Source organism: Penicillium expansum, assembly GCF_000769745.1.
Source record: "Penicillium expansum strain MD-8 chromosome Unknown contig70, whole genome shotgun sequence".
Classification (NCBI taxonomy): domain Eukaryota; kingdom Fungi; phylum Ascomycota; class Eurotiomycetes; order Eurotiales; family Aspergillaceae; genus Penicillium; species Penicillium expansum.
The window spans coordinates 172605-197092 of record NW_015971495.1 but is presented as its reverse complement, the minus strand read 5'-3'; the positions used below and the strand labels follow the sequence as shown (position 1 = coordinate 197092).

The following is a 24488-nucleotide window of genomic DNA, read 5'->3' as shown; positions in this document are numbered from 1 at the left end:
GTGGTAGGTGGTTAGCCCGAAATCAAGTCATGTAGCAGGGCGCGAGATTGGGGGAAAATCCCGCATAGGGCGTAAGATTGCGAGATCCTGTGCTTCTCTTCCAACGCGCCGACAAAAAAAACCAAGACTTTTCTAAATGGATAAAGTGGTGGACATCCAACATCCAAGCAAACAGATCACGGTCTAAAAAGGCAAGGAAATTCCTGTTAGCAGCGCATAGTCTAAGGCTGGCTCGATGGAAAAGTTTGAGCCCGACTTAGTAGGCCCTCCTGTGTTTATTAGAATATCTTCATGGAGCATGATATGGGGGAGAATTATACAACAGCGTCTACTCTGATGTAGAAGCGTACATATGAGCCTGACCTCGAGATGGCCTCGGGGGTGATTCAGATGACGTCATCTATCGACATCCGGCAAAACGCTTGGACCACTCTCCCTCCTTTTGGAAGGTTGTCTCTCCCAAGAAGTGCCAACATATCAAACCTCCATCATGACCACGGCAGCGATATTTGGTTGCACAGGAGCAGTTGGCTCCCAGATCCTCGCTACACTTCTTGCGACAGACACGTTTACAACAGTGAAGACTATTTCCAGGAGACTCCCGAATGCACAATCAGCTAAGCTCGAAGCACTTGAGGAGAGCGACACCTCAAAATGGGGCGACATGATCTCATCTCTGTCTCCCAATCCATCAACTGTCTTCAATGCGGTCGGTACCACGACAGCGACAGCGGGTAGCATCAAGAATCAATGGAAGATCGACCATGATTTATGCGTCGAGAATGCACGAGCAGCTAAGGAGGCAGGTGTGAAAACATACATTTATATTTCTAGTGGAGGCACTAGAAGCTTCCTCTGGGGCTGGGTTCCATATTCGAAGATGAAGGTTGGCGTCGAGGATGCCATCAAGGAGCTTGGTTTTGACAATGCTGTCATTCTGAGACCGGGGATGATTATCGGAAGGGAGGAGTCTAAGTCCTTCCTACTAGAAAAATTTGTGGAAGGCCTTCAGAAACTTGGAAAAGGTGTCCAGGATAAAGTTGGTATGACAGTGCCGATCAATACTTGAATACTTCTCAAGACTTAGAGCTAACTCGGCCTGAGCAGGTCAAAATCAAACGACTATTGGTAGAGCAGCCGTAGCAGCTGCTCGTGTGGTTGAAGAAGGCAAAGCTCCATCGAACTATTGGGTTCTGGAACAGGCTGATATTGTTAGGCTTGGCAGAGATGAGTGGAAGGAGTAAGGTACGTTAGAGTACCAAATTTTGGGATTCAGTGCTTCTTCCTAATTTTGGAATTATTTGTGTGTAACAAGGATGTAAGAAGAAAAAAATAACAATTCAAACTGGCAAAAATCATCAATTTATGTATATCAGGCACTAGCCGAGAAAGGATTTCCTCATGGTATCAATAATCATCAACAAGTAAAAATAAACATGACATGAAAATAGGATGTAGTAAGGCATAAGAGGCCAGGTAGAAAGATAAAGACCAACATCTGAGAGGAAAGTGCCAATGACGCCGGAGTGGAGACATCGATGCCAGTGCCCAGAGGGCGAAGCCAAGAATGCCCAAGCAGTCGGGGGATGCTATGCCGTGCACTCAAGTGAGGACCAGCGAGACCACATTTTTCCTATTATGGAAAAAGACTCGATGATCACAGATGAACCAACTCTGCTAGTGATTCTAGGTGTTGACTGCGGGCGTGATTTGCATGTGCATGCGTAGCGAGACCAATGCTTCAATGGCCGCAATCAATCCATCTTGAAATCATCGATATCACCGAGGAATTCCCTACGATCATCACAAATGCGGGCGTACTCCAAAAGAAGTCGGTATGTGTAGACTTCCATGTCCTCCCGTCGGAGGACCTTCTCACCCCAAGCTTTGCCAGCGAGGGCGATCTTACGGGCTGCATTGTCACGGCCACCGAGGAAATATGCCATAATTCCGTAGAAATCGATGTAGGTAGTATCCATGGGGACGAAGTGTATCCAAGGGATCAATCGCGAGTCATGCCACTCATTGTAGATAGTAGCTTTGATGGGGAGGGAAGTGGACAGCATAAATCCGCGGTATCGGCCACTGAAGGAGTTCCCGTCAAGATCTGGCAGATACTTGAAGTTGTACATCTGCTTCATTGGCATGCCAGGTGCGATCTCGAAGTATGGATCAAGGTACGGGCAAGTCGGGTCCGTTTCATTATAAGGCGTGCAAACGAGGTGGTTGAAGCCCGTGTCAGTATGTTCTGAGAGAAGCTGCGGGATAAAGCCGTCGCCCTTCAACTTGTAATCGGCATAGTTTGGAAGTCTGAAGTTGATGCCGTGGCTTCGATTCTTCTCGGCTTGAGACACCGATGTCGCGTTCATCATCGACATGAATCGGTGTCTCTGGAAACCCGTCCAATTGGGCTCTCGAGCCCGGCCTCCAGTAGCAGCACCTCGCCATACAGCTTTGTTTGTTTTATATTCCCAGGAACCACCGTGCTCATTCTCTCCACCGGAATAATGGTCGTTTTGTGCCCAGTACATCGCTGGAGGAAGGAGAATCTCATTGTTCATGGGAAGCTTGGACCCACCGAAGAGTGGCATCAGCTTGTGCGAGGTTGAAACAGAGATTGGCTCAAGGAAGGTTCCATGCAACACTTGCATCTCTGGACGTACACATGGGTCCTTGCCCAGCGTATAGTTTGATACATAACCGTGATATGACATTTTCTCAAAATTATCATATTCCCAAGGAGGACTGCTGAAATCAACCTTGGGCAGGGTGCTGTTGCGTGCGGGGCTTCCAGGCGGGCAGCCAACCCGAGCCATCTCCCAGTAACCTCCTTCGCCAGGAACTGCAAACCCAGGATCAAACGGTTGCAGGTCTTCATGATCAGAATCGGCCAAAGACATGTATTCGTGGATAACACGGCTCGGCTTCGTCATAACGCGTTTTGCCTGCTCCTTTTGTACGTATTCGTTGATTTCCTCCCAGGGCACAACGAGCCGGGTCTCATCCATCACATTAATTGGCATATCAAGATCGGGAAGTCCACCTTCCAATTTTGCGACTAGATCATACCACGAGTCCATCCAATCTCTGGGCTCATCAGTTTTCAATATCGCAGTTTTGTTTCGGACAGTGATACGGGTCGGGATGCTTCTAGCTTGTCGACGCAATTCCTTCGGCTCGAGAGCCCAGTATGGCGTCAGATCGTGATAGATCTGATCGAAGAATTCTTCAATGATCAATGAGTCTTTTGACTTTGCGAACTCATACCATTTTCCAAATCCAGGAGGAGGATGTCTTCCGCGGCGCGCTCTGTATTGTTCTGCAGCGGCTTGGAGGTCGTGCGCTTGTGTTCCCAAGAGTTCGTGTAGATCGGTCTCTGCAGTATCGATAAGAGCATCGATCGGGTGACTGCTATTATATCCATTCCCTGCATAGAACGTCGGTGATACTTGGACCTCACGTCTGGGCAAAATCCAGATAAGGGTGAGGATGCAGAAGACTGCGAGCACCGCGACTCGACCTGCACGCGAATTGAATGTCGTCATCATACATGGCATCCTGAACGCGGGCATTTTCCCAACGATCTTTGCAGCTTCAGTTTGTATGAATTTCGTCCGTGATAATCGCAAGCTAGTAGCTTGGTGCGATTATGCCGTCCCTTAGGACTAATGTTCCGGTGGTGTGGTACTAGCCTTGTCGTGATGATGGGATTCAATATATAACGTATAAGGGGCGAACGGGTATAGGAGGTTCACTCATTCATATTCGAAAGGGTCATTGCGTAGGACAAGGAGAAGAGCAAGGAGGAGAGGAGGGAGGAGCACAAGACAAAGATTGAACAGCAAATTCAAGCTCGCTACTCCGTATCTGACGGGAAACATGGACACCCAGTACTCACCTAACCGGAACAGGAAATGCTCGTCCAAGAAAGCGTGGCCGTGTGGATCTAGTGAGGGTCCATCTGGTTCTAAGATAGAGATCGTCCACTCTGCCCATGCTCAGTGGGGACCACGCTCTCTGCAACTCTTATTTTATCTTATTTGATCTTATTCAATCATATTGCGATATGCTACGCACAAGGTATATTGACAACAATGAACACAGAATATTCCAAGGTCATAGGAAGGACAAAGCTTCAAGTATTTACAGTTAAATGATCGTGCCAGTATAATTGGAATAATTTAATTTGCCAAGAGGCGGTTGGACCTACTACGGTTACATGACCTCATAGTGTCAATGTCGCAACCACTTTACAAGATAAACCAAGTTTCTGGTTTTCCGATTCATTTTTTTATTTCTTTGGTGCTGTCATTCATTTCCCCCTTTATTGTGGATCTCCACAGCCCCAAGTTGTAAAAGTTAATACTCAAGAAGGTTGGACCGACCCAACGGTCAGCGAAGCCTCTAGTTACTGCCTCAGGCATGAATTTTCTCAGGCCTAAGGCATCAATGGTCTAAGGCATCCGAGGGCATGGTCCGTAAGGTCGCAGGTCAAGGGGTCCCCTACTAAGATTTCTGTGAATCCGGTAGACGATGCTTAGTGGAATTCCCTTATCTCTAGTTAAATACTAAGGTTGAGTTTTAAAATCCACAGTATAATTTATTACGTTACCCAGCTATGTTATATATAGCGAGTACTCCAGGATCAATAATACTTATGCTCCTTATTATTATATCCCTTACTTGATTGTTAGTAAAATTTAGACCTATATATACACATAGTTCTATCTCTACTAGCGATATTAGATTCTACCTTCGTATGCCTCGGATGAGCGTTCTCTCCTGTGTCTTTCGCAGTTCAACGCATGCCACTATGTCTGAGGGCTTCATAACCAAGCTTCTGAGGCACTACGGAAAATGGCCCGAGCCTAAATATGTTGTGGTTATAGACAATTTATTGTTACATTAATTAGAGCGGATTGCGTAAATATGTGCGAACGCAAGTGTGAAATTGGTTTATTTGGAGCCCTAATGCCTAGACTTGAATCCAATTGAGATGTGTTTTGCTAGGCTCAAAGGCTATATTAAACGTAACTGGACTTACCATAAAGTATATCCCGATCAAGGATTTGATGCTCTCCTCACATGGTGTATTTATGTGGTCGGCACAAAAGAACAGAGTGCTAAGGCCATTTTCGACACGCAGGCTTGAAAATTGAAGAATTCTGCTGCCAATCACTAGTCTTTCAGCTAACTACTTGATGTACAATCATATGGTGCCAATCAATCAAGGCCCCTGTCTAGTGAGGTATGAAGAGATGACTTTCTCCACATTCCTTCGAGCTTAGGAATGCCTTTAGCGCTCCGTATTCCAGCGCCAACAACGTAAACGCACTGCTCAATGATATCCCTAAGCCTTGGCCAGTATAATTTACCAGCAATATCCCGGGTTCCGTGGCCTCTCGATCAGACATACAGGCGCGAGCCACTTTTTAGACTCCATAGATAAACTCAAGTCCTTGCGATTTCTGCCAACAGCCCGTGCTTGACCAAGTAGTACAAAATTTCTCATCACATCTATCAGATAATACTTTTAATAGTAATGCCCCACCGAGGTACACGAAGTCTAATCCCCCGTGTTATAGATGTCACTTCTGTTCTAATACCTAGGTACCTCGTGTGTCGTCAGATCCGAAAACCTACATATTCATCGAAGGAGAGAGAGCCGATTTATCGCTGTGCCACAAAGCAACCTTTTGCCCTTTCTTAAGAAGGGTAGGATCAGGTCTTTCTTTATCTTGGTGGATCTACTTAAGATCCAGGCCATTCTCGAGCGTCACGTCACAAACTTTGCCGGAATTCAGCTTTAAGGGTATCATCGATGATATTTGACAGCTGCCATTCACCATGTTCTTTTTACGCTAATTTCTATGGTTTTTATTTGATTCAAAACTCGCATACATGACACGTTAGCAAATAGTGATACAGATATTGAGTTAGTTATATAAGAATGGAAGTAGTGTGGTACTAGTAGTGAGGTAATGTAAAATCCAAGACACCAATTTCCTCTTAGCGGATTAGTGGGGATCGCCTGACCTGCAGTCAAATGGTCTATCTCATTGGCCTGCAAAACAATCAATCTAGTGAATTCATTGCCAAATTCGATTAAGTGTTGCAATGATATCGCTCCTCTCGGAGCCGGCCTTGCTTCCAACAGCCAATGCAGTTCGTCTACCATCTGAGTCTTGAACCCATTTCAAGGGACCAGGAGGCAGAGATGTCGCTGAATCTGAGTTCAAAAGCTTCTGGATATCATCGTCGAGATCTGGCAGCATTCCATTGGTATATTGAAAGTTCCCCCCAAACTTGACTGGAATGTTCGCATCGTCGATATACTCTCTGAGCGTAGGAAGGACCTCCGAACTCATGAGCACCTCGATCTTTTCTGCAGTATGAGGGTCGACATAGCTCTTCATGAACTTCCAGATAGTGCTGAAATATGAGGGCGCATTGCATACCTGTTAGAACCATCATTAGTACGTGTCTACGGGTGCAATGCAATCAGGGCAAATGAGTCAGTAACCTACAAAGACCCGTTCGATAGTCTCTGGGTAACATGTTGATAACAGCCAACTAATCTCTTGCGCAAATGATCGCAACCCCCACGATTGCTTTAAGCCCAAATTCGATGCATCCACAACATATATCGAATTGGTCACTGGAATTGAAGGGTTCGGCCTGTCCGTCATCATCGAGCAAAGCGGAAGGATGAACCGAATGAGATTGTCATGGTAAACAGAAGCCAATTGCAACATGTCGGGAGTTGGTGTTTCGACTTTTTCAGATTGGGAATATATCCAGGGGCTGTTTTTGCGCGTTGATTCCCAGCGTGCAACAGCATCTTTGTCAAGATGATCCAAGTCGAGCATGAAAATGGGTAACCCTTTTTTGTCTCTACGACCAGTCCAATGGGGGTACTGGATGGATATGTCAGTGTATACTAACACTCTTGATATCAACTCACACTCACAATTTGACGCGCTTGCTCGAAATTGGCAATGTCGACTAAATCGTAAAGCCGGAGGATGTGCTTCTCTTCGCGGAATTCGTATGCCTCCTGGAACTGTTTGAGAGCACCGTCGGGGTCAAATCGACGGGCGATTAGAAATCGCCTAGTGCGGTCAGCACCAAGAGAAACAACCCAAATTTCGTGCACATTACATACAGAAGGGTGGGAGGATCTGATAACCCGTCACACAGGTCCCGGCTTTCTAGACTCTCAGGTCGAGTCAAAAACCCCTTTTCTTCGGTTGATTGAGTGAATGTTTTGAATGAAGCCTCATGCTCAGGCGGAATGCCGATATTTGATTGATTAGCGGCCATGAGGAAAATATCCCAAAGATGCAAGAATCTGAGCAGGTTGCATGGGTCTCAGAGTTACTTTCAACAAGGAGCCAGGCCATAATATAAGATTGTGCGAACCTGTTACGCGACCACGATAATCTGCAAGGTGACGCATGTGAGTACCCCGCGCAGGATATCCGACCCGCCTAGCTTGCCCATCTGGGCACCATTGGCGGCTCACAACAGGCCTATGTTGTATAGTTTTCCAAATCGGTGTTATATTGAAATTTGAACTACTAATTTAGGTGTAAATTGCCTCGAAACTTCCAGCTATTTGATTGTGTAAGAGTATGAGAAATGGGTATTTGTGATACATCTAATGGACAATCGATCTATCACAGGCTTAGGAGATCAACTTTATTTGTAAGTACATGAATAAGCCATCAATATATGCAGGCATCATATACATTGCATGAATTGAATATAATCACAAAGGGTCGATGCAGCTACGGAGTGTCCATACGGGCCTCAAGTACTGGAACTTATCTTGTTCCTCATAGCTGTAACATTGGGACTTTGATTCCTGTCCTAGATAACTGAGCTCTTCGGCTTTTGTTTGCTTCTTGCCACAAGGAGACTTTCTCATCCTCTTACCCCCTCTTCTCTCATAACATCTCTTCGATCTTACTTGTCTCATCCAATTTCTAGCCATATGCTTAATCTTCACCTATCTCAACTCGACTCACGTTTTGGTTCAGATAGAGCTGTTCATATCAAAAGACCCAAGGAAAACACTTGATACACTATGAAGCCTTCCGAGTACCCTCTACGGGGTACAGACCCGAAACTACAGCTTTAAATGACCTCGTTTTGATGCCGCCCAAACCAGCATCAGCGGGATGCAAACGCGCCCTAGCCGGTCCCAGTCCCAACCTCAACGCACCGCTAGAAAGCCTACCGCCCGAGATCAGACGACATTTGCTCTCTATGTTGGAACTTGAGACACTGAAATCTTTGGTTCATGTATCTCCGATATTTTATCAACAATACCCGGTGGACCAAAAATGGGTCCTGTGTCGATCTCTTGCTGCAACATTCCGCAGTAATAGCCTCCCCCACTTTGTCACCCTGGAATGTGACCAATTCAGCCCCCTCATCCATTGAGGTTTGATACAGGGCTGCTTGGGGATAGCGCCTCTCTTGTATAAACCAACTGAAGGCATCACCCAAAGCAAAAGTCTCTTCCATTGTGTCAACATTGTCTTTTGGAGTGGTCAAGATGAGGCGAGAGTTGTCGTAAGTCGCGAATAAGATGTCATGCAGAAGCCCGAGGCCACGCGAGACCGTCCCAAATAAGATCCTGCGTTCTGTTGCAATAAGGTATTAGTGACATGATGAATGAGCTTGGATGGGGGTATTGAGGATAAACCTTACTTTCTTCTGCCAGGACTTGGGTCCCTTCTCGGGGTCGTTGTTGATACTTTCGCGGGAGAATACCATGCCAATTCCAGTCGATAGGGGATGCCTTTCGGTATGTTTGCATCACAAAATCTTAAATACACACAATCTCTTCAATCTCCCAGGGGTCAAAAAGTCACTGAAGTAGCTCCGACACATCCCATCCCTCATAGTCAGGGGCGTGTTTGAAGATCGGTCCATTATAGCCATGACTGAATATGTTGCAGCAAAGCTGGAATCGGTAAAGGGCACGCATCAGTCGTATCTCTTCCGTCACACTAAAACGATCACTGTGTTGACTATAGGGAATACGCAACGCACTCGCAAGGTTTTCCAATGCCCAACTGGTGTATTTCCGCGTGAGAGGCTGGATGATTGAGAATAAAACTTCGTGATGCGGATGGCTTCATCCAGCATGAGCTCTCTGTTGAGAGTCACTGACTCGCTGAAGGGGGAGTTGTGGGAGGCGGAGCGGCCATCTCCATACGCCTGAACAAGCTGTGTCACGGTGTCTTTGGTGCGTGTCTCCCAAAAGGCCTTTAGGCCACACTCATAAACAGTGCGAACCTCATAGATGACCCAGAGTGGTTCTATCCACCACTCAGGTGGACACTGACATGGGATGGAGCACACATTGCCAGCCTAGACAATTGGGTAAAGCATCAAATGGTGTCCTGGGGTTATGTTATGTGGGATGCATCACGGCTCGTTGCAACTGGAATGAAAGATATGCTGGAACTGCAGCGAAATGGCTCGGTCTCACCCTGGTGCAACTTCCAAGGATACTCTGACTCAGACTACAGACTGACGGAGCTCCTCCATACTAGACGACCAGTTGCAAAACCACGAACATCCGGCACTATCGGTGTAAGTGTGACCTTCACATCTTTACTGACCTCAGCTGACAAATGTTTTTCTAGACCTGCAACTGAAAGAAAATGTGGCAATCTCAACCATATGAAAGCCCAAAGGGCAAATTCAATTTAGCATGCTATGATTAGGAATTTCTCAGAAACAACACTTCGGATGCCAAAAGACAAAGTGTGAACCTTCACGCTATGGTTTAGCAGCTAGATCCTTGGTTTTGGAACAGGGGGCATACAAGGTGGGTCCCAATACCCGTGGACGAGGCTGCTGAGCGGCTCGGGATAAGCCGTTCATCCCGCGACGCAAAACCAAACACCAGTTTAGCTACGAATTAAACGTGCCAGCGAGTCATCTTCCATCTGCCCTAGAAATCTCATACCACCCACTGCTCTTCTTACTAAGCGAGTCGGTGATTCCTGCGGGTAACTATCGGGTTCTCAATTGCTTACAACATACACGCCAGGTCGATGCCTCGTATAGAATCTGTACGAAGCCGATTTGGGGTAGCGTTAATAGGAAAGTGGGGACTTCAAACTGCTCTAGGCAACCTATCAGGGACTTAATTTTAGATTATGGAGGTACCTAGGCGTCCTATTCCTGTTAACATATACGCACATATTTACGCGCGATCGTTGGGTTCTGCTCAATGTGATGGCTTCTAATCATGGAACCCCTGCATGCGACACATGTCAGAACCATCTTTAACAGAATTTTTCTACCCTGTTTCCCCACGATGCGTGGCTTGGTGAGTGGGACTGATTAAAGGTGCCCCGGTATCATCATTGGCGTGAAAAGGCTGAACCCCTCTTCACGAAATACCCCGGCCGCTTTTCGCTAGGGCCGCGTTTTCAGCCGCCCAATGTAAAATTCAACATTACGCGATTCAAACACCTATCTTTCCCTAGTTTTGCACCGACAAAGGGAAGAATCAGCACGGTAGAAAAAGGCAGCGAATATTTCATGCTCGGCTTGAACCAAGCCAAAACCGATATACCATCCAATGGCTACAGTTCAAGACGAGGGCGAGTATAATTTACAGGAGGCATGGGACAAGGCGTGCGCGTCCTTTGCGCAGACAACTAGGGTCGATCTTACTACAGCGCCAAAATTCTCTGTCGACGAAATCCTTGATCAAATTCGTGGGAAGCAAGATGACGACGATGAGAAAAATTCCAAGTACAGGGCTGCAAAAGATGCGATTGGCAAGACATTGAAGTTTGTCATGGTTCTGGGTGGGATTGCTGCACAGGGTGCAAGCATGGTGAGTGATCATTACCTTCAACGGTGATGTTGCTAATAGTCATGGCTTAGGTATTTGCGCCCGCTGGCCTCTGCTTCAATGCAATTTCATATCTGATTGACACTGGAGCGAAATTCAAACGCATTTTCAGCAGCCTGGCAGAGCTGTTCCGTCGCATCTCCGACGTGCTAGAGCGCTGCAAGATCTATATGCGTTTGCCCGCGGAAGCGGTCGATGTCGCTCTTCGAAAGATTATCAATGAGCAGCTAGTATGCTTTGTCGACATTTGTGCGTTGTCTATTAGCGTTCTCAAGGGGCATAAGGTTTTCATCGCGCTTAAGGTATTTACCTTCGATAGTGACGAGGGGGTGAGTGGTCGGCTGGCTCACCTGGCGACCCTAGTTGAGCGCGAGTCTCAGATGCGGGCGACCCTGGGGTTCGAGTCGCAGAAGATGAGCGAGAGAAACATCATTGAGAACAGGGATGGCACCAGGAAGATGAATGTAAACGTCGATAAGCTGCTTCATTTTGAGAAGAAGAGAGATGCAGACAATGCCTCAAAGAAGCTCCTGGAAAGCATCGATTCCAGTCTCGATAATCCTAGCGAGGCTTTCAAAGTCGTTCAAACCACCTTCCGACGCCTCTTGGGTGATCAGGTTCAGGGAAGCGGAAAGTGGATTTGGAGTGACCCACTGTATAAGGCGTGGGCGCTCGCCGAAAATTCGTCGGTTTCAGTCTTGGGCATCTCCGGAGACGAGGGACATGGCAAATCTTTCCTGTTTGCGAGCATCGTTAAATACTTACAAGAGGCACGAATTCAGTCTGAAAATGATATGAGGTGCATTTCCACTGCCTACCATATCTTTGACAAGGATAAAAAACAAATATCTCTAGCCCAGGCGCTCAAAGTCCTCGCATGGCAGGTCGCGGACCGTGATATTGTTTACCGCAAGGATGTGAGCTCTGTGAAAACAACTGGTATCAGCCGGATAGGAGATCTTTGGGAGGTTCTATTTTCCAAGTCGTATAAGAGTGACTCGACCTTCTTCCTCCTCCTGGATGGGATCGACCAGATGGAAAAGAGCGAACTGAAGGAGTTTATCCAGGTTTTGGAGGCCTTACTAGCTATGTCTGGAACCTGGTCGAACTTCAAACTCCGCATTCTCATCACTGGGCGGAATGATACAATGAGCAAGGTCAAAGGTCGGCTTGGGGGAGGAATATCGACAATCGATGTCTCATCCGAACACAACGATGATGTAGAGAAGTTTATTATTGACCGCATGAACAAGATGGATATCCTGAGCGGCTCGTCGGATCAGGTAGTGTCTCTTCGACGTGAGATCTTACAGAATTTGAAGACCCAGACTCATGGCGACTTCGTCAATATCGGTCTCCTGCTGCATGAAATCAGCGGGAAGCAGCGACCTGGCGAGATTAGGAATATTTTATCCCGCTCGGGAGGCAAGAGATCAGACACTATCGCGAGAAAGATTGAACTCCTAAACGACACACTAAGCGAAGAAGACATCTCTGACCTAAATCTCCTCCTCACGTGGGTTGTCTTCTCCTCTTCGCCCCGAACTCTGAGGTCCCTGGAGGAAGTCCTCTTCTTAAAGACCGGGGAATCCTCTCTTCGGCCTCTGGCGGAAAAGATAGCCGATCAATATTCCTCTCTCCTGCGGGTTATGGGAGAACCGCATCCCACGACTAAGATCGTCCCAAATACCTCATATGTGGTGCTAGTCTCCAACTCAATACAGGGTTTTCTACAGAACAAGCATGAGTCCGATAACGCTCAAGACGTCCCAGACCTAGACCATAATGGCGATATCAACGAAGCCGAAGTCAGGATTGTCCGTCGGTTCTTGGAATCGGTCTGCGATCCCATTCTGTTCTCCAAATTCAAGTTCGAAGAGTTCTTCCAGCGGAAACTCAAAGGAAAAATGGCCCTGGTCGGAGTTGACATTGACACCGCTCATTTAAGTATCCTGTCAACGTGCTTGCAAGTTATTCACCACCAGGGATCTGGGCAATTAAATGCTCTGCTCGTTTACGGGTCCTATTATTTCCCCGACCATCTTCAGCAAGTGGACCCTTCAATGACGCAACCACAACACAAGGTAGCTCTGGGTCCACAATTGGTCAGTCTCTTTACAGATGAAGAGACGATTGAAAAATGGTGGGATCCAACCGATGACTGGTCACGGCGTGATTGGATCTACGGAGACAGATATGCTGAAGTTGTGTTGAAGTGGCTCCAGGACTCTGCAGTCACTAAAAAGATCCGTGATGACCAAAGAAAATGGGTAAAAAGTTTGAGTTCGAAGTCCGAGCCTGATGCAGATATTTTGGAGCATATGGTTAAAGTTACCGCCCGTGTCTGGTTGCAATCGGGTGTTGATACACAGGACCTTGCCAACTGCTTCGCTGCAATTCATGGATATGTCACAAAGGTATGTCCTTAGTTTTATTACGTGAACTCTGACATTAAAAGACTTGCGGCTAATTGATTCATCAGATTGAGAACCGCAAAAACCCCCAGATTAAGAGATCAACCTGTGATCCCACACCTGAAACTATCGACGCTTCCCAAATTTCTGATGCCGCTGAATGGGCTCGACAGAAGCTTGGTCTGGATAGTCTAGGATATGAGGAGACTCGTAATCTAGCGCGCACATTCAGAGAATATGATAAATACGATGAGTCCATTGAGCATTTCAAACTCTCGTGCTCGCTTCAGGAGTACAACTGGGCATCGCAGTGGGGTCTTGGGCTCATGCATTCCTACCAGAACGAGTACACACTTGCAATTGAGATGACAGAGGCCGCAAAAAATACAATCAAGTGTGGCGAGATACGCGACCATGATTTGGAGTTGATTGAAATGGACCGCGACATAGCTAGGTACAATGAGGAGTTGGGTAATGGCGACGAAGCGTTTGCGATGTACGAGGAAATGCTGCGGAATGACCCGAGTGACTACGACGCAGTGCTGGAAATAGTACTACACTTCCACAAAGACAAGAACCCAGAGGGGCTGCTAAAATTCCTTGATTCACTCAAGGCATCCATAGACGATCCAACTGGCCTGGACAGACGAACGCAAACATTCCACCAGCACCACGCCAACGACAAGTATCACGAGGCAATGCTCGCTTTGGTGTCCGACACCAAGACCTTTGATGCTATCTTTGAAAGCTATCAGGTAGCCATTGTTGCAGCTAAAGAGCAGCTTGCTAAGGCAGCTAATACGGGCGACACCGACGAAGAAACCTTCAATCGAGCTTGTCAAACGCTTCTCATGCATAATCTTGCGCATCTTTGCTACAATAATAGCTCAGAGAACGTTGAGCGAAGGCAATTTGCCATTGACCAGTGGGTGCACATCCTACAGATTGACCAAACTCCCAGCGAGAGGTTCGTCTCAATCACCAAAGGCTTCGTTTGTACAAAGCTCGCGAACGTCTGTTTTCACGAGGCGATGCGGGATGCAAGCACTGCAGCTATCTACCTGGAACAGTTGGAGCAATTGGCCACATTCAAGCCCACATATGTTGATGAGGAGGGCCGTTCTTCAACCTATCCAACAGAACTTGTCGCACGATACCACGCACTTCAAGGAGACGACCAAAAGGCTAAGGATGCCCTGCGCACGCACATTAAACGCAATATCGACATCCTCTCTGACGATGATCTGTCAAATGACTGGCAGGGATATCAGGGCTTGACGAGATATCTCATGTTCGCGGGCCAGGATGCAGACTGCCTCGCTGCTTGGTGGTTGATCGTTCCATATGAGGACGCAGATGTCAATGCAGACTCCTCGCCAGCTGAGCCAAGGTATCCAGGACGCAAGGGGCCTTTGTGGGATGCTTGTGATAACTGTGGTGCTTCATTCCAGTACGCAGATAATATTTATATGTGCAGAGAGTGCGACTATGTGGAGTTTGACGAGGCCTGTTATACTAAACTACGCAAAGGGACCCTCGAGCAGAAGTTTTGCGACAAGAATCACGAAATGCTGCATGTTCCCCCGTACAATGCCGCTGAGCACCAGAGAGTAGGCAAGGGTAACGTCCTGGTTGGCGAAGAGATCATCCCGGTTAGCGAGTGGCTCCAGCGCCTCAAGGAGAAGTGGAATATTCATTCGTGATTTTAAGCACGTGAGAAACTTGTCACTGTTAAACATGTTTTTGGTGCTAGCTTTCTGTCTTTTCCTTTTTCTTGGTTTCAGGCGTGTCGAAGTGGATTTGACTGAGGAACCCCACGAAGGATTACCGAATGTAGCATAACCATACCATGTCAGTCTTTCATTAAGATCAGTATTCACCATTAGATTTAATATATTTAAATCAACCTTTAATGCTAAATATTTCTAGTGATTAAACCATCCATGGATGTACTTGCAATGCGTTAGTCAATTTATATTAGGATCAGTCGACGGTTGCTGCATTATCATAATTCTTAGCAGGCCCCCAGATCATAGTGGAATATGTGTATAACACATGAAGTTCCATTTCACTTCGCGCTTCCTTGGCCCCACGATTACGAGATGTCTAGAGAAGTAGGGGCTCACCCAGATCTTGGCTCAAACTATACGAGATGGATCTTCAGGGAATATTACTATATTGGGGCTGTTGAACCTGTCGATTACTTAATGCGGAGGTTAACTCTAACTCTAGAAATAGACCTAGGGCCATACTGGAAGAAGATAAACATCTTCACAATAACGATATTTGATCTGGTATTTTCCTAGACATAGTATATTAGGAGAGTCCTTGTATTAATAGTACATCTATAGACCTATACTCAGCGAGTAGCATGGCCTAGAGATCATCCTAAAATAATGTGTTTTGCTTTGAACGCACCGTCGTAGATGGGACCCAGAACGAGAATACGAGGATCTCTAGATGATCTATTCCTTGATCTCCACACCCTCCGCACCTCCATCTTATCGACAATAGATTATCTACCGATCGCCCGTGTTATCCACCAAGTAGGCAGTAATAGTTATCGTATTCGGCCTTGGAGATGAAATCATTGCCCTATCGATGATGCTGATCTCTCGTGATGGTTTCTATTCTGGCTTCAGCATTGGCATTGATGGGGTTACATCTTTCACTTTATTAATAGAAGACTCGATGCCATATAGGAAGCTATATAGATATCGTCTTATCCTCGCTTCTACACTCCTGATCATCCTCTCCAATACAACCAAATATCGATCTCGATCTCAATCCCAAAGACACAATTCATATCTGCGTTTTCAACTTCTTTATTTGACCATCCAACCGTTCAAACTAGACCTTCAACTTCCGAAAATATGAAGTTCGCCGTCACCGCTATCGCCACTATCGCCGCTGTCCTCCCCGTGGCCAATGCCTGGATATTCACCACATGCAGCGGGCAGTGGGACGGCGAAGACAACAAGGGCTGCACCAAGTCCTCCTGCATGGGCGGTGATACCATTGACTGGGAGAATAACTTGTGGTCCGATTGTGTTCTACGTGTCTACAGCGACGGCTCCTGCAGCAACCAGATTGGAATTGCATCTGATGACTGGAATGATCACTCTTTGAGCAAGGGAATGGGTAGCTTCCGTGTTTCGTCTTGTGATAGCTAGGCTACTCATTTTGACCGTGATGAATATGTATGAGAATCAAGGGCTACGGTGGGGGTCTGAAATAGGATGGAGTTATAAACCCCTTCTCGTGCTCCTAGCTTGCGTGCTGCTCATCTCAATTCACAACCGAGACTCTCATGGGTGGACAATAGAGTCTTAGGAATAAACATGTGTATGAATTTTCCCAAAGACGCGGATGAATTTTCCGGAAGACCTTTATAGGTTACTAGACTTCAATATCATCATGTTGTGCTTCATGATCTCATCTACTGGCTTGTAAACTTCAACACTAGGGAGTCACCCGTGGACATGACTTCTACTCCCGATTGGACCAATCACAATACACTTTGGAAATAGGGTTAAACCTCGGCCTTGAACCTGATTGGCTGCCTTCTACCAAACTTTCCCGTTCCGTGTCACGGCTTATCTAATCCTTTGGCCAGGCCGGGACTAATCTTGGAACCTTGGAACCTTGCGAGTTCTAATCTAAGCTTATACGGAGGACTTTGTAGGAGCTTGCGGGCTGCAAGTCCGCCCTGCTCAGCTTCTTGCAAGGTTTCTTTCTGCACTCCCTTTTTGAAGTCCAAAGGCCCGGCCTTATTGATGATCCTCCGCCTTCTTCCAAGGAGGAAGGAGATATTTTGTCTTTAGCACGCTTGCAATCAAGATCTCGGACCTGCCGCCAACGCAATGTCACGTCCACTCACCCCACAGCATGCTCAGAAGTATCATGTCAAATTTGGCCCATCCAGAGAGCGAGAATTCTATAAGTAATTTTACCACCCATGTAACTGTTGTACTCATCCATCGACCTTGTGATCCATAACACTCGACCGAAGGTCTCGTAGGCTAACCGTGTGTCCTGCTTCCCCAGGTATTTACCGCCGTACCATCTCAAACCACACGCCTTGCAACACATTGGGCCTAATACATCACCAAAAGAATATGTCGCTCGGTCCTCGGCGGACCCCGTCCTGACGGCATTCGCCCAACTGGGCACCTTACGACTGGATGCGCATCGTTCGTTGATCTCGCTCTTCGGTCGAAACGAGCAACACATTCTCACCGAAGCCACTCAAACCTTGAGCTTGCAGAATGACGGCAATCATCATGCACGAGATGGGCTCTGGGTCGGGAGCTGTACTATGTCATATGACCGCAGCCTGTGTAAATCGGTTATAAATTCCACGCCAAATGTGTCAAACGCGAGGGACAGAGTCTTTGTTGTCCCCGATCTTGCCGAAGATAACGCGTTCAAAGACCATCCAGCTGTGACTACATTCCCAAACATTCGGTTTCTCGCATCGAGTCCTATCATCAGCCCGAAAGGCGTGGTGATTGGAGCCTATACGATCTTGGACGACCAACCTCATGAGCCTCTCGATGCCGTGTCACTCCAGTTTCTGGTTGATATTGCAGCTACCGTCATGGATTATCTGGGAACTATTCACTCGAAATCCCAATGTTTCCGCAGTGAGCGCATGATGGTTGGCCTTGGAAGCTTCCTGGAGGGAAAGGGCAGTCTACGCAACTCATGGGTCCTCGACACTGACGTTCCTCAAACCCCATCTGCTGAGATGGACCGTGCAGAGGGACATGTCGATCGAGAACAGCAAGAAAAGCAACTTTCACGCAACGTGACTCAGCCTGTGGCTCAGCATGGCACACCAAGCCACCTGCCTTTTCGTCCGTACAATCTTCATATTCCTAGAAGCAAAGCCCTGCAAGGGAATAGGGAGAAATACCAATCACTTTGCGACTCGACCACCAGCAAGAGAGACGCCAAGGCCTTATTGAAACTCAAAGAAGCGTCTCAAGCAGCCATGACAATCGGCAGTGATCAATCAAGGCAGCAATCACCGAAGGACGATTATACTGCCAAAGTGAATAAAACATTTGGACGTGCAGCCAATCTCATCCGTGAAAGTATCGAAGTTGAGGCGGTTGTCTTTTTCGACGCCAATTTTGGCTCTCAGGAAACTTTAGTGGACAATGCAGAGTCTGGCACGGAAAGCAGTAGTTTTGAAAGCTGTTCTTCGGGCGATGAGGCCACATTCAGAAGCTCCCCCCACCGTTCATCGTTTGACCCAGAACAGGCTGAAAGCTCAGGCAAAGCTACGTTGAACCCGTGCGAGATACTCGGATTTGCCACTTCGAATTCCTCTAGCGTCAATGATCAGTTGATGGACGACAACAAAATCGCATTATCAGAGTCATTTCTCGGGGGCCTTTTGCACCGATACCCTCGAGGGAAGATCTTCAATTTTGGCGAAGATGGAACAATCTCATCTGATGATACAAGTGATGGTATAATAAAACGATTTTTGCGACGTCCTGGGGCCAAGAAGTATAAAAAAACACGGAAGTCGCTTGTGCGCCAAGATGCCCAGAGCTTGCTTCAACTCGCCCCTGAGTCTCGAAGCATCATCTTCTCGCCTTTGTGGGACTCGCACAAGGGTAGATGGTACTCGGGGACTCTGGCGTGGACAAAAGCACCCCACCGTGTCTTCACTTCGAATGATGACTTAGCATTCCTCTTGACATTTGGAACTAGTGTCATGGCAGAAGTGCACCGACTTGGTGCTCATTTCGCCGATCGAGCAAAATCAGACTTGCTCTCAGGACTCAGTCATGAACTTCGATCCCCTCTGCATGGCATTTTTGGAACAGCGGAACTCTTGAATGACACTGTTATGGACGCGCTACAACGAGGATTTATTCATACGATTTCTTCTTGTGCATACACACTACTAGGCTCGATCAATCAACTCCTCGAGCATGCTAGTATCAATGATGTTCGATCACACTCTGTCGCCAAACCCCCCGGTGGTGGCATTCAGGAAATTCCCGTCGACCGGAAAGCGGCCGCAGCCCGCCGTTCTTCACATTCTAGAAAAAGTGATGACGACACTTGTGTCGAACTTGATGCTACCTTAGAAGACGCAGTTGAAACGGTCTTTGCTGGTTATTCCTTCTTCAGCAGTTCACGATCCCCTCTTCGGGGTATTGATACCCCTTCTACATTGGATAACAAACTTCTCCATACACGTGGTGGGGTCAAGGTGGTTTTGAACATTGACCACGCCCACAGCTGGAAATTTTCAACACAAGCCGGGGCTTGGCATGTCATCCTCACGAATATCTTTGGGAATGCCTTGAAATTTACGCAAAGCGGTTATATTCACATCTCTATGAAGGCCTCTCCAACGAAATTCGGAAAAAATGGCGAGGTCACAAGCTCAGCAGTCACAGTGACTGTAAAAGACACTGGATCCGGGATTGACCCGAACTTTCTGAAAAATGGATTGTTCACTGCTTTCTCACAAGAAGATAGCATGACAACTGGCAATGGTCTTGGATTGAGCATCACACGACGAATAATTCTATCGCTTGGTGGTGATATCCAGGTCAACTCCGAGAAAAATGTTGGCACTGAAGTCGTGGCGACTGTGACCCTTAATCATGTGCCTGCTCTGGACAGCCTTGACAAGCTGAATGTTCCCTCTCCCATGACCATGACGCAAAAGCTTGCATGCACGAAGACCATTGGAATATTAGGTCTCGGAGCCCCTGAATTAGACATAGCTCTATACACATCGTTACAAAAGATGTGTCTTGATTGGTTCTCCATGGAAGTTCTTTTAGTTGGGTCTTCACAAGCACAATTCGCCCACTGTGACCTATACATCTCTACTTACGAGTATCTGGACATAGGGAACCAGGAGATCAGGGCTATTGCGCCCAGTCCAGGTTCTCAATTTTCTTCACCTCTCATCATAATATGCCCGTCCCCGAGGACCGCCCACGCGCTGTCTGTCGGAGCTCAGAATCGTGGGGATGCAAATGTGTTCGAGTTCATTAGCCAACCATGCGGACCGCGCAAGTTGGCAAAAGCATTGGAAACGTGTATTAATCGTCAGCAACTACAGTTTGATTCGCCCAAGAGCGAAGAAAACATACCGTATGGCCCAACGAGTTTCCCAGCCTATCTCAGCACCAATAAGCCTAAAATGGACTCGTTTGTTAGCCGGCCGTCGAATGCAGAAGTCAGCGAACAAGCCACCATCAAAGTGGTAGCAGATCCTGAAAGATGCAGTCAGCCATCGACAGGCACGCTCGAGTCGATGAGACTCTCGCGGGGAAGTTTTTGTGACTCTCTTTCTCCATCCGAAGAAGTCGCTGCCACGAGCCACGATACACCCATCAAAAAGCAGAATGACACCGTATCAAATCTTCCAACAACCGTTCTTCTTGTGGATGACAATGATATAAATCTCAGAATGCTCATTGCTTTCATGAAGAAGTTGAACTGCGATTATGTCATTGCACAAAATGGAGAAGAAGCCCTCGAGGCTTTCAAGGCCAATTCATCTGTTATCGGGATGATTTTTATGGGTAGGTTTTTGATAAATTAAGCCGAACGTCCTTTAGCAATCTAATACTCTTGGCAGATATCTCCATGCCAATTATGGACGGCCTGGAATCTACTAGGCGAATTCGGGAGTTTGAGAAAAAACTGGAAACCAAATCCCGTGTCACGATTGCTGCCTTGACTGGCGTTGCGCAAGCCGACACCCAACGCGATGCGATTGGGTCTGGTATGGATTTATTCCTCACCAAACCCATACAGCTGAACAGTCTAGTGCCAATAATCAAAGGCATAATGCCCCCGACCCATGCACTTTGGCAAGAGTAGTACTCAATGATTTAGCCTCAACTATTGTGGGAGGCATTTGCACTCTTGGGTGTAAGAACATCATCCACATACGACTAACCTGGCTGCTGAAGCCCCGCAAGTTGCTCATGTCAACACCCACGCTCAATCGGCTTGTTCTATATTTGTACATATAACGATATACGAAGTAAATTACAATCCTCCCATTCATTATATACAATTCTTATTCCGTCATTGAAATGAACACTTCGTGTTCGTGGTCTGTTCTTACCGGGTGGAGTGATAGTACTGACTCAGAAGGTTATATTACCTTGTGGAGAGGTGTTGACTCTCTCGCCCCAGAAGCTTGACTCAAGATGGAGAGTGATTATGATTTTGGATCCTAGATATGTAGACCGAAAAAAATGCTGCTGGCGATGTTCTTTTTCGGGGTTGGTTTGAGCAGTTTCATTGGTAACAATATCTGTCTGCTGGATATCCATAAACTTATTTGTGCACAATTTTTGAAATACAAGGCAAAATTGACCCAAATGTTTGTATTCCAAGGTTCCTTTCACGTATTATCTAAGCATTTTAGAAAGAACCTTGGAAGTTAAATGATCCTAGTGCTGCACAGGGCTATAATAGACAAAAAAAGTCCAATTCATACATAATGTCATAGCTTTATTAAATCCAAATATCTGCGCCCCGTAACACCAATAAACAATAGCTATCCCGGCAAAGAGTCTAAATATTCACCTCCCTAACAGACGTAATAGGCAACATATCATCCTTCTCCTTTGAAGTCCACGTCGCATTCTTACCCCACGAACGGGAGAATCTCTCAAGCGCAGCTGTAAGTGCGCCCATCTTCGGTTCTATATACCTCGTCCATTGCTGGACAACATAGAGCAAGAACACAAAAAACATGCTCAGAATAATCGCGAGTCGGAATGGGCCCGGTGTTGGAATATAAGACTCCGGGTCAGGTGTTCCGTCTGCTTTTAAAGCCGGCTCAAAGCTAATTGACATGGGCAGATACAGAAGATAAACCAGAACAGATCTCATTAGCGGTCCGTGGACGAGATATAGCGGGAAGCTGATCGATCCCAGCCACAATAGCACGGGGTGCGAGAGCATCCGTCGCATGAGGGGGGAAAGCATGGCCCCAAAGCATATCATCTGCGCCCCAAGACTAGCGTAGTATCGGCTGACGTTGGCATCTTTTGGGAAGATTATTTCGGCAAGCGATGCAAGCTGGGAAGACCATTCGGTTTGGTCGGCGTATTGGTCGGGGTACGAGCAGATGTAAAGGCCCAGGGTGACGAGGCCGTAGGGTAAGAACTTGAAGATCAGGTGTGGCCGGAGGGCCGAGAGATTGTAGAATGATAGCTCCGCTAGTATCATGCCGGCGAAAATATTTGTACCCACAGTACCTGCAAGATATTATTAGCGTTATATTTAATGTTGCAATATCACCCCAAACATACCATCCAGGGTTGCCCAGCTATAGGTGTATAGGACCATTTGCGCACAGAGGCGGAAAAGTGGCGTGGTATTTACCAAAGCCAGTAGGGTCATGAACACATATAGAGAGCCACGGAAAAGGGGCAATAGGGCCCATTGCGGTTGGTCATAGGCATTTTCTCCATACATCCAAGTTCCCGCTATCTGTCGTATCAGATCCACGATAGCAGCGACCAAAGATGGGCTTTGTTGCGGGCTGGTTGCTCTCAACCAGTATGCATCTACCCTTCTACCCAATTGGAAGGCACCGAACTGACATAAAAGCCAAGCTAAAATTGTCATCAGGGCAGCAGGGAAAACCAGTCTCCACTTGCGCCGGAAAGCGCCTGTAGACAGCGTAGTGAGAGCATCGGCGGTAGCTCCTCGTCGAGCTAGCTGGAGTGGTTTTAGGGCATTCACAAATCCGAGTAGCACCAGGAATATGGCCACCCAAGCCTGGCCCTGTATGACCAGTCTAAAGAATGGTCGTTGAAACAAAATAGAGTTTCCTGTTTCTGCGAAAGACGGCGGGATCAGATATGTCGCAAAGGAGAGACAGGTATGGCTAGCGACCACAAAAAGTGCGGCAATTCCTCGAAGACCCTATAGAAAGAATCACGCTAGTGAGCGACAGTTTCACAGCATGCGGGGGATTAGAAATAATACTTACATCTGCCCAGCTACTGGGACGGATGTAAGATGCAGGTTGCTTGGTCGCCGGGTCGACAATGGCCATATTGGGCAGACGGGTTCATTGCTGGCAATAGTATAATGCAGCAGCTGCAGCTCCCCTGGCACATATACATAAATCTTGTTAGTAAATCATGCCTTATTCCGGGGAGACATTTTCGAGAAATAAACTCTCAAAATACGAAAACGTCAATGTGAGATCGAATTGGAATAGTTGACAGTTGATATCCGCTATCCGAAGACGGAAGGGTTCGAGCGGGCTAACCACATTCCACGGCCATGCGCAGATGAATTGCGATGAATTGCGATGAATTACGATGAATTAGGAGTTGTAAAAGGCAGAGAATCCCAGATATTAATTTGAGATATTCAATTGGTCTGGAATTCAGGGGTTATGTACGGAGTTAACAAGAATAACCGGGCGCTTACAACATAGGGGAGCTTGGCATGTCTCTTTTCACATTCGTTCAGATATTCTTTTTGGAGGGTTCTTTTTTTCTCGAGATATTTCCCCCTGAATAGTCTTGTAAGTAAAATAAATAAGAAGAATTAGCTCCAAAATATAGAGTCAAATGCATATACAACGTATAATACATATAATATATGTGGCTATAAAAGTCTAGAGTTCCCGATCGACACATGAATTTCCGACCTATCGATTTTTTATACAAAGATCACAACAATGCGGATGTTATATGTTGTAGATAATAATCAAATAGATATAGAGTAGATATCCAACGGTTTAATCCACTTTATATTGTGAATATAGTGAATACTATGAATATCATGTACTGTGTAGTCAATATGCCCCTTTGTCCATATTACGTCACCTGACACTAAACCTGATCAGGGTCTTGTTGATTTCGTTTCAACTGCGCCTTTTCTCTCTTTTCTTTTTTTCCACAGTCCTCTGGCAGGCTGTCTGCCCAAATTTGGTCTCTTACTTTTTGTCTTTCGTTTTTCCAAATTCCTCAATTCATTGTCTAACACTTTTGACACTCCCTTTTGTTGAAACCCTCCCTTTGTCCGGCCCGAATATCCTATGATTATCGATTGATAGCTCTCCGTCAGCGATAACAAATGTCCAGCGGGAACTGGGTGCGACATCGTGGCCATGGTCACAGAAAACGTAAACCCTCGATATCCGCCTCCTTCGGCTGATT

The 24488-nt window shown here is 46.7% G+C and overlaps 7 protein-coding genes across 7 annotated transcripts; 4 read left to right on the top strand and 3 right to left on the bottom strand.

Annotated features, from left to right (window-relative positions):
* Positions 1 to 490: 490 nt before the first annotated feature.
* On the top strand, positions 491 to 1244 carry PEX2_027140 (uncharacterized protein; the record flags this gene model as incomplete). The annotated part of the gene is made up of 2 exons (XM_016739989.1): positions 491 to 1043; positions 1108 to 1244. The coding sequence occupies 2 exons, from the start codon at positions 491 to 493 to the stop codon at positions 1242 to 1244; spliced, it is 690 nt and encodes a 229-aa protein (XP_016593636.1).
* A 510-nt stretch (positions 1245 to 1754) lies between these two features.
* On the bottom strand, positions 1755 to 3572 carry PEX2_027130 (Lipopolysaccharide-modifying protein; the record flags this gene model as incomplete). Its single annotated transcript, XM_016739988.1, has 1 exon — positions 1755 to 3572. One exon carries the CDS (start codon positions 3570 to 3572, stop codon positions 1755 to 1757), a length of 1818 nt encoding a protein of 605 aa, XP_016593635.1.
* Positions 3573 to 6089: 2517 nt separating this feature from the next.
* Positions 6090 to 7323, bottom strand: PEX2_027120 (SEC14 family lipid-binding protein; the record flags this gene model as incomplete). The annotated part of the gene is made up of 4 exons (XM_016739987.1): positions 6090 to 6458; positions 6528 to 6917; positions 6971 to 7112; positions 7166 to 7323. The coding sequence occupies 4 exons, from the start codon at positions 7321 to 7323 to the stop codon at positions 6090 to 6092; spliced, it is 1059 nt and encodes a 352-aa protein (XP_016593634.1).
* Positions 7324 to 10609: 3286 nt separating this feature from the next.
* Positions 10610 to 15005, top strand: PEX2_027110 (Tetratricopeptide-like helical; the record flags this gene model as incomplete). Its single annotated transcript, XM_016739986.1, has 3 exons — positions 10610 to 10870; positions 10921 to 13305; positions 13371 to 15005. 3 exons carry the CDS (start codon positions 10610 to 10612, stop codon positions 15003 to 15005), a joined length of 4281 nt encoding a protein of 1426 aa, XP_016593633.1.
* A 1170-nt stretch (positions 15006 to 16175) lies between these two features.
* On the top strand, positions 16176 to 16475 carry PEX2_027100 (uncharacterized protein; the record flags this gene model as incomplete). Its single annotated transcript, XM_016739985.1, has 1 exon — positions 16176 to 16475. One exon carries the CDS (start codon positions 16176 to 16178, stop codon positions 16473 to 16475), a length of 300 nt encoding a protein of 99 aa, XP_016593632.1.
* Positions 16476 to 17165: 690 nt separating this feature from the next.
* Positions 17166 to 21171, top strand: PEX2_027090 (hybrid sensor histidine kinase/response regulator; the record flags this gene model as incomplete). The annotated part of the gene is made up of 4 exons (XM_016739984.1): positions 17166 to 17245; positions 17350 to 20870; positions 20927 to 21073; positions 21119 to 21171. The coding sequence occupies 4 exons, from the start codon at positions 17166 to 17168 to the stop codon at positions 21169 to 21171; spliced, it is 3801 nt and encodes a 1266-aa protein (XP_016593631.1).
* Positions 21172 to 21876: 705 nt separating this feature from the next.
* Positions 21877 to 23371, bottom strand: PEX2_027080 (Acyltransferase 3; the record flags this gene model as incomplete). Its single annotated transcript, XM_016739983.1, has 3 exons — positions 21877 to 22565; positions 22620 to 23238; positions 23306 to 23371. The coding sequence occupies 3 exons, from the start codon at positions 23369 to 23371 to the stop codon at positions 21877 to 21879; spliced, it is 1374 nt and encodes a 457-aa protein (XP_016593630.1).
* Positions 23372 to 24488: the final 1117 nt, after the last annotated feature.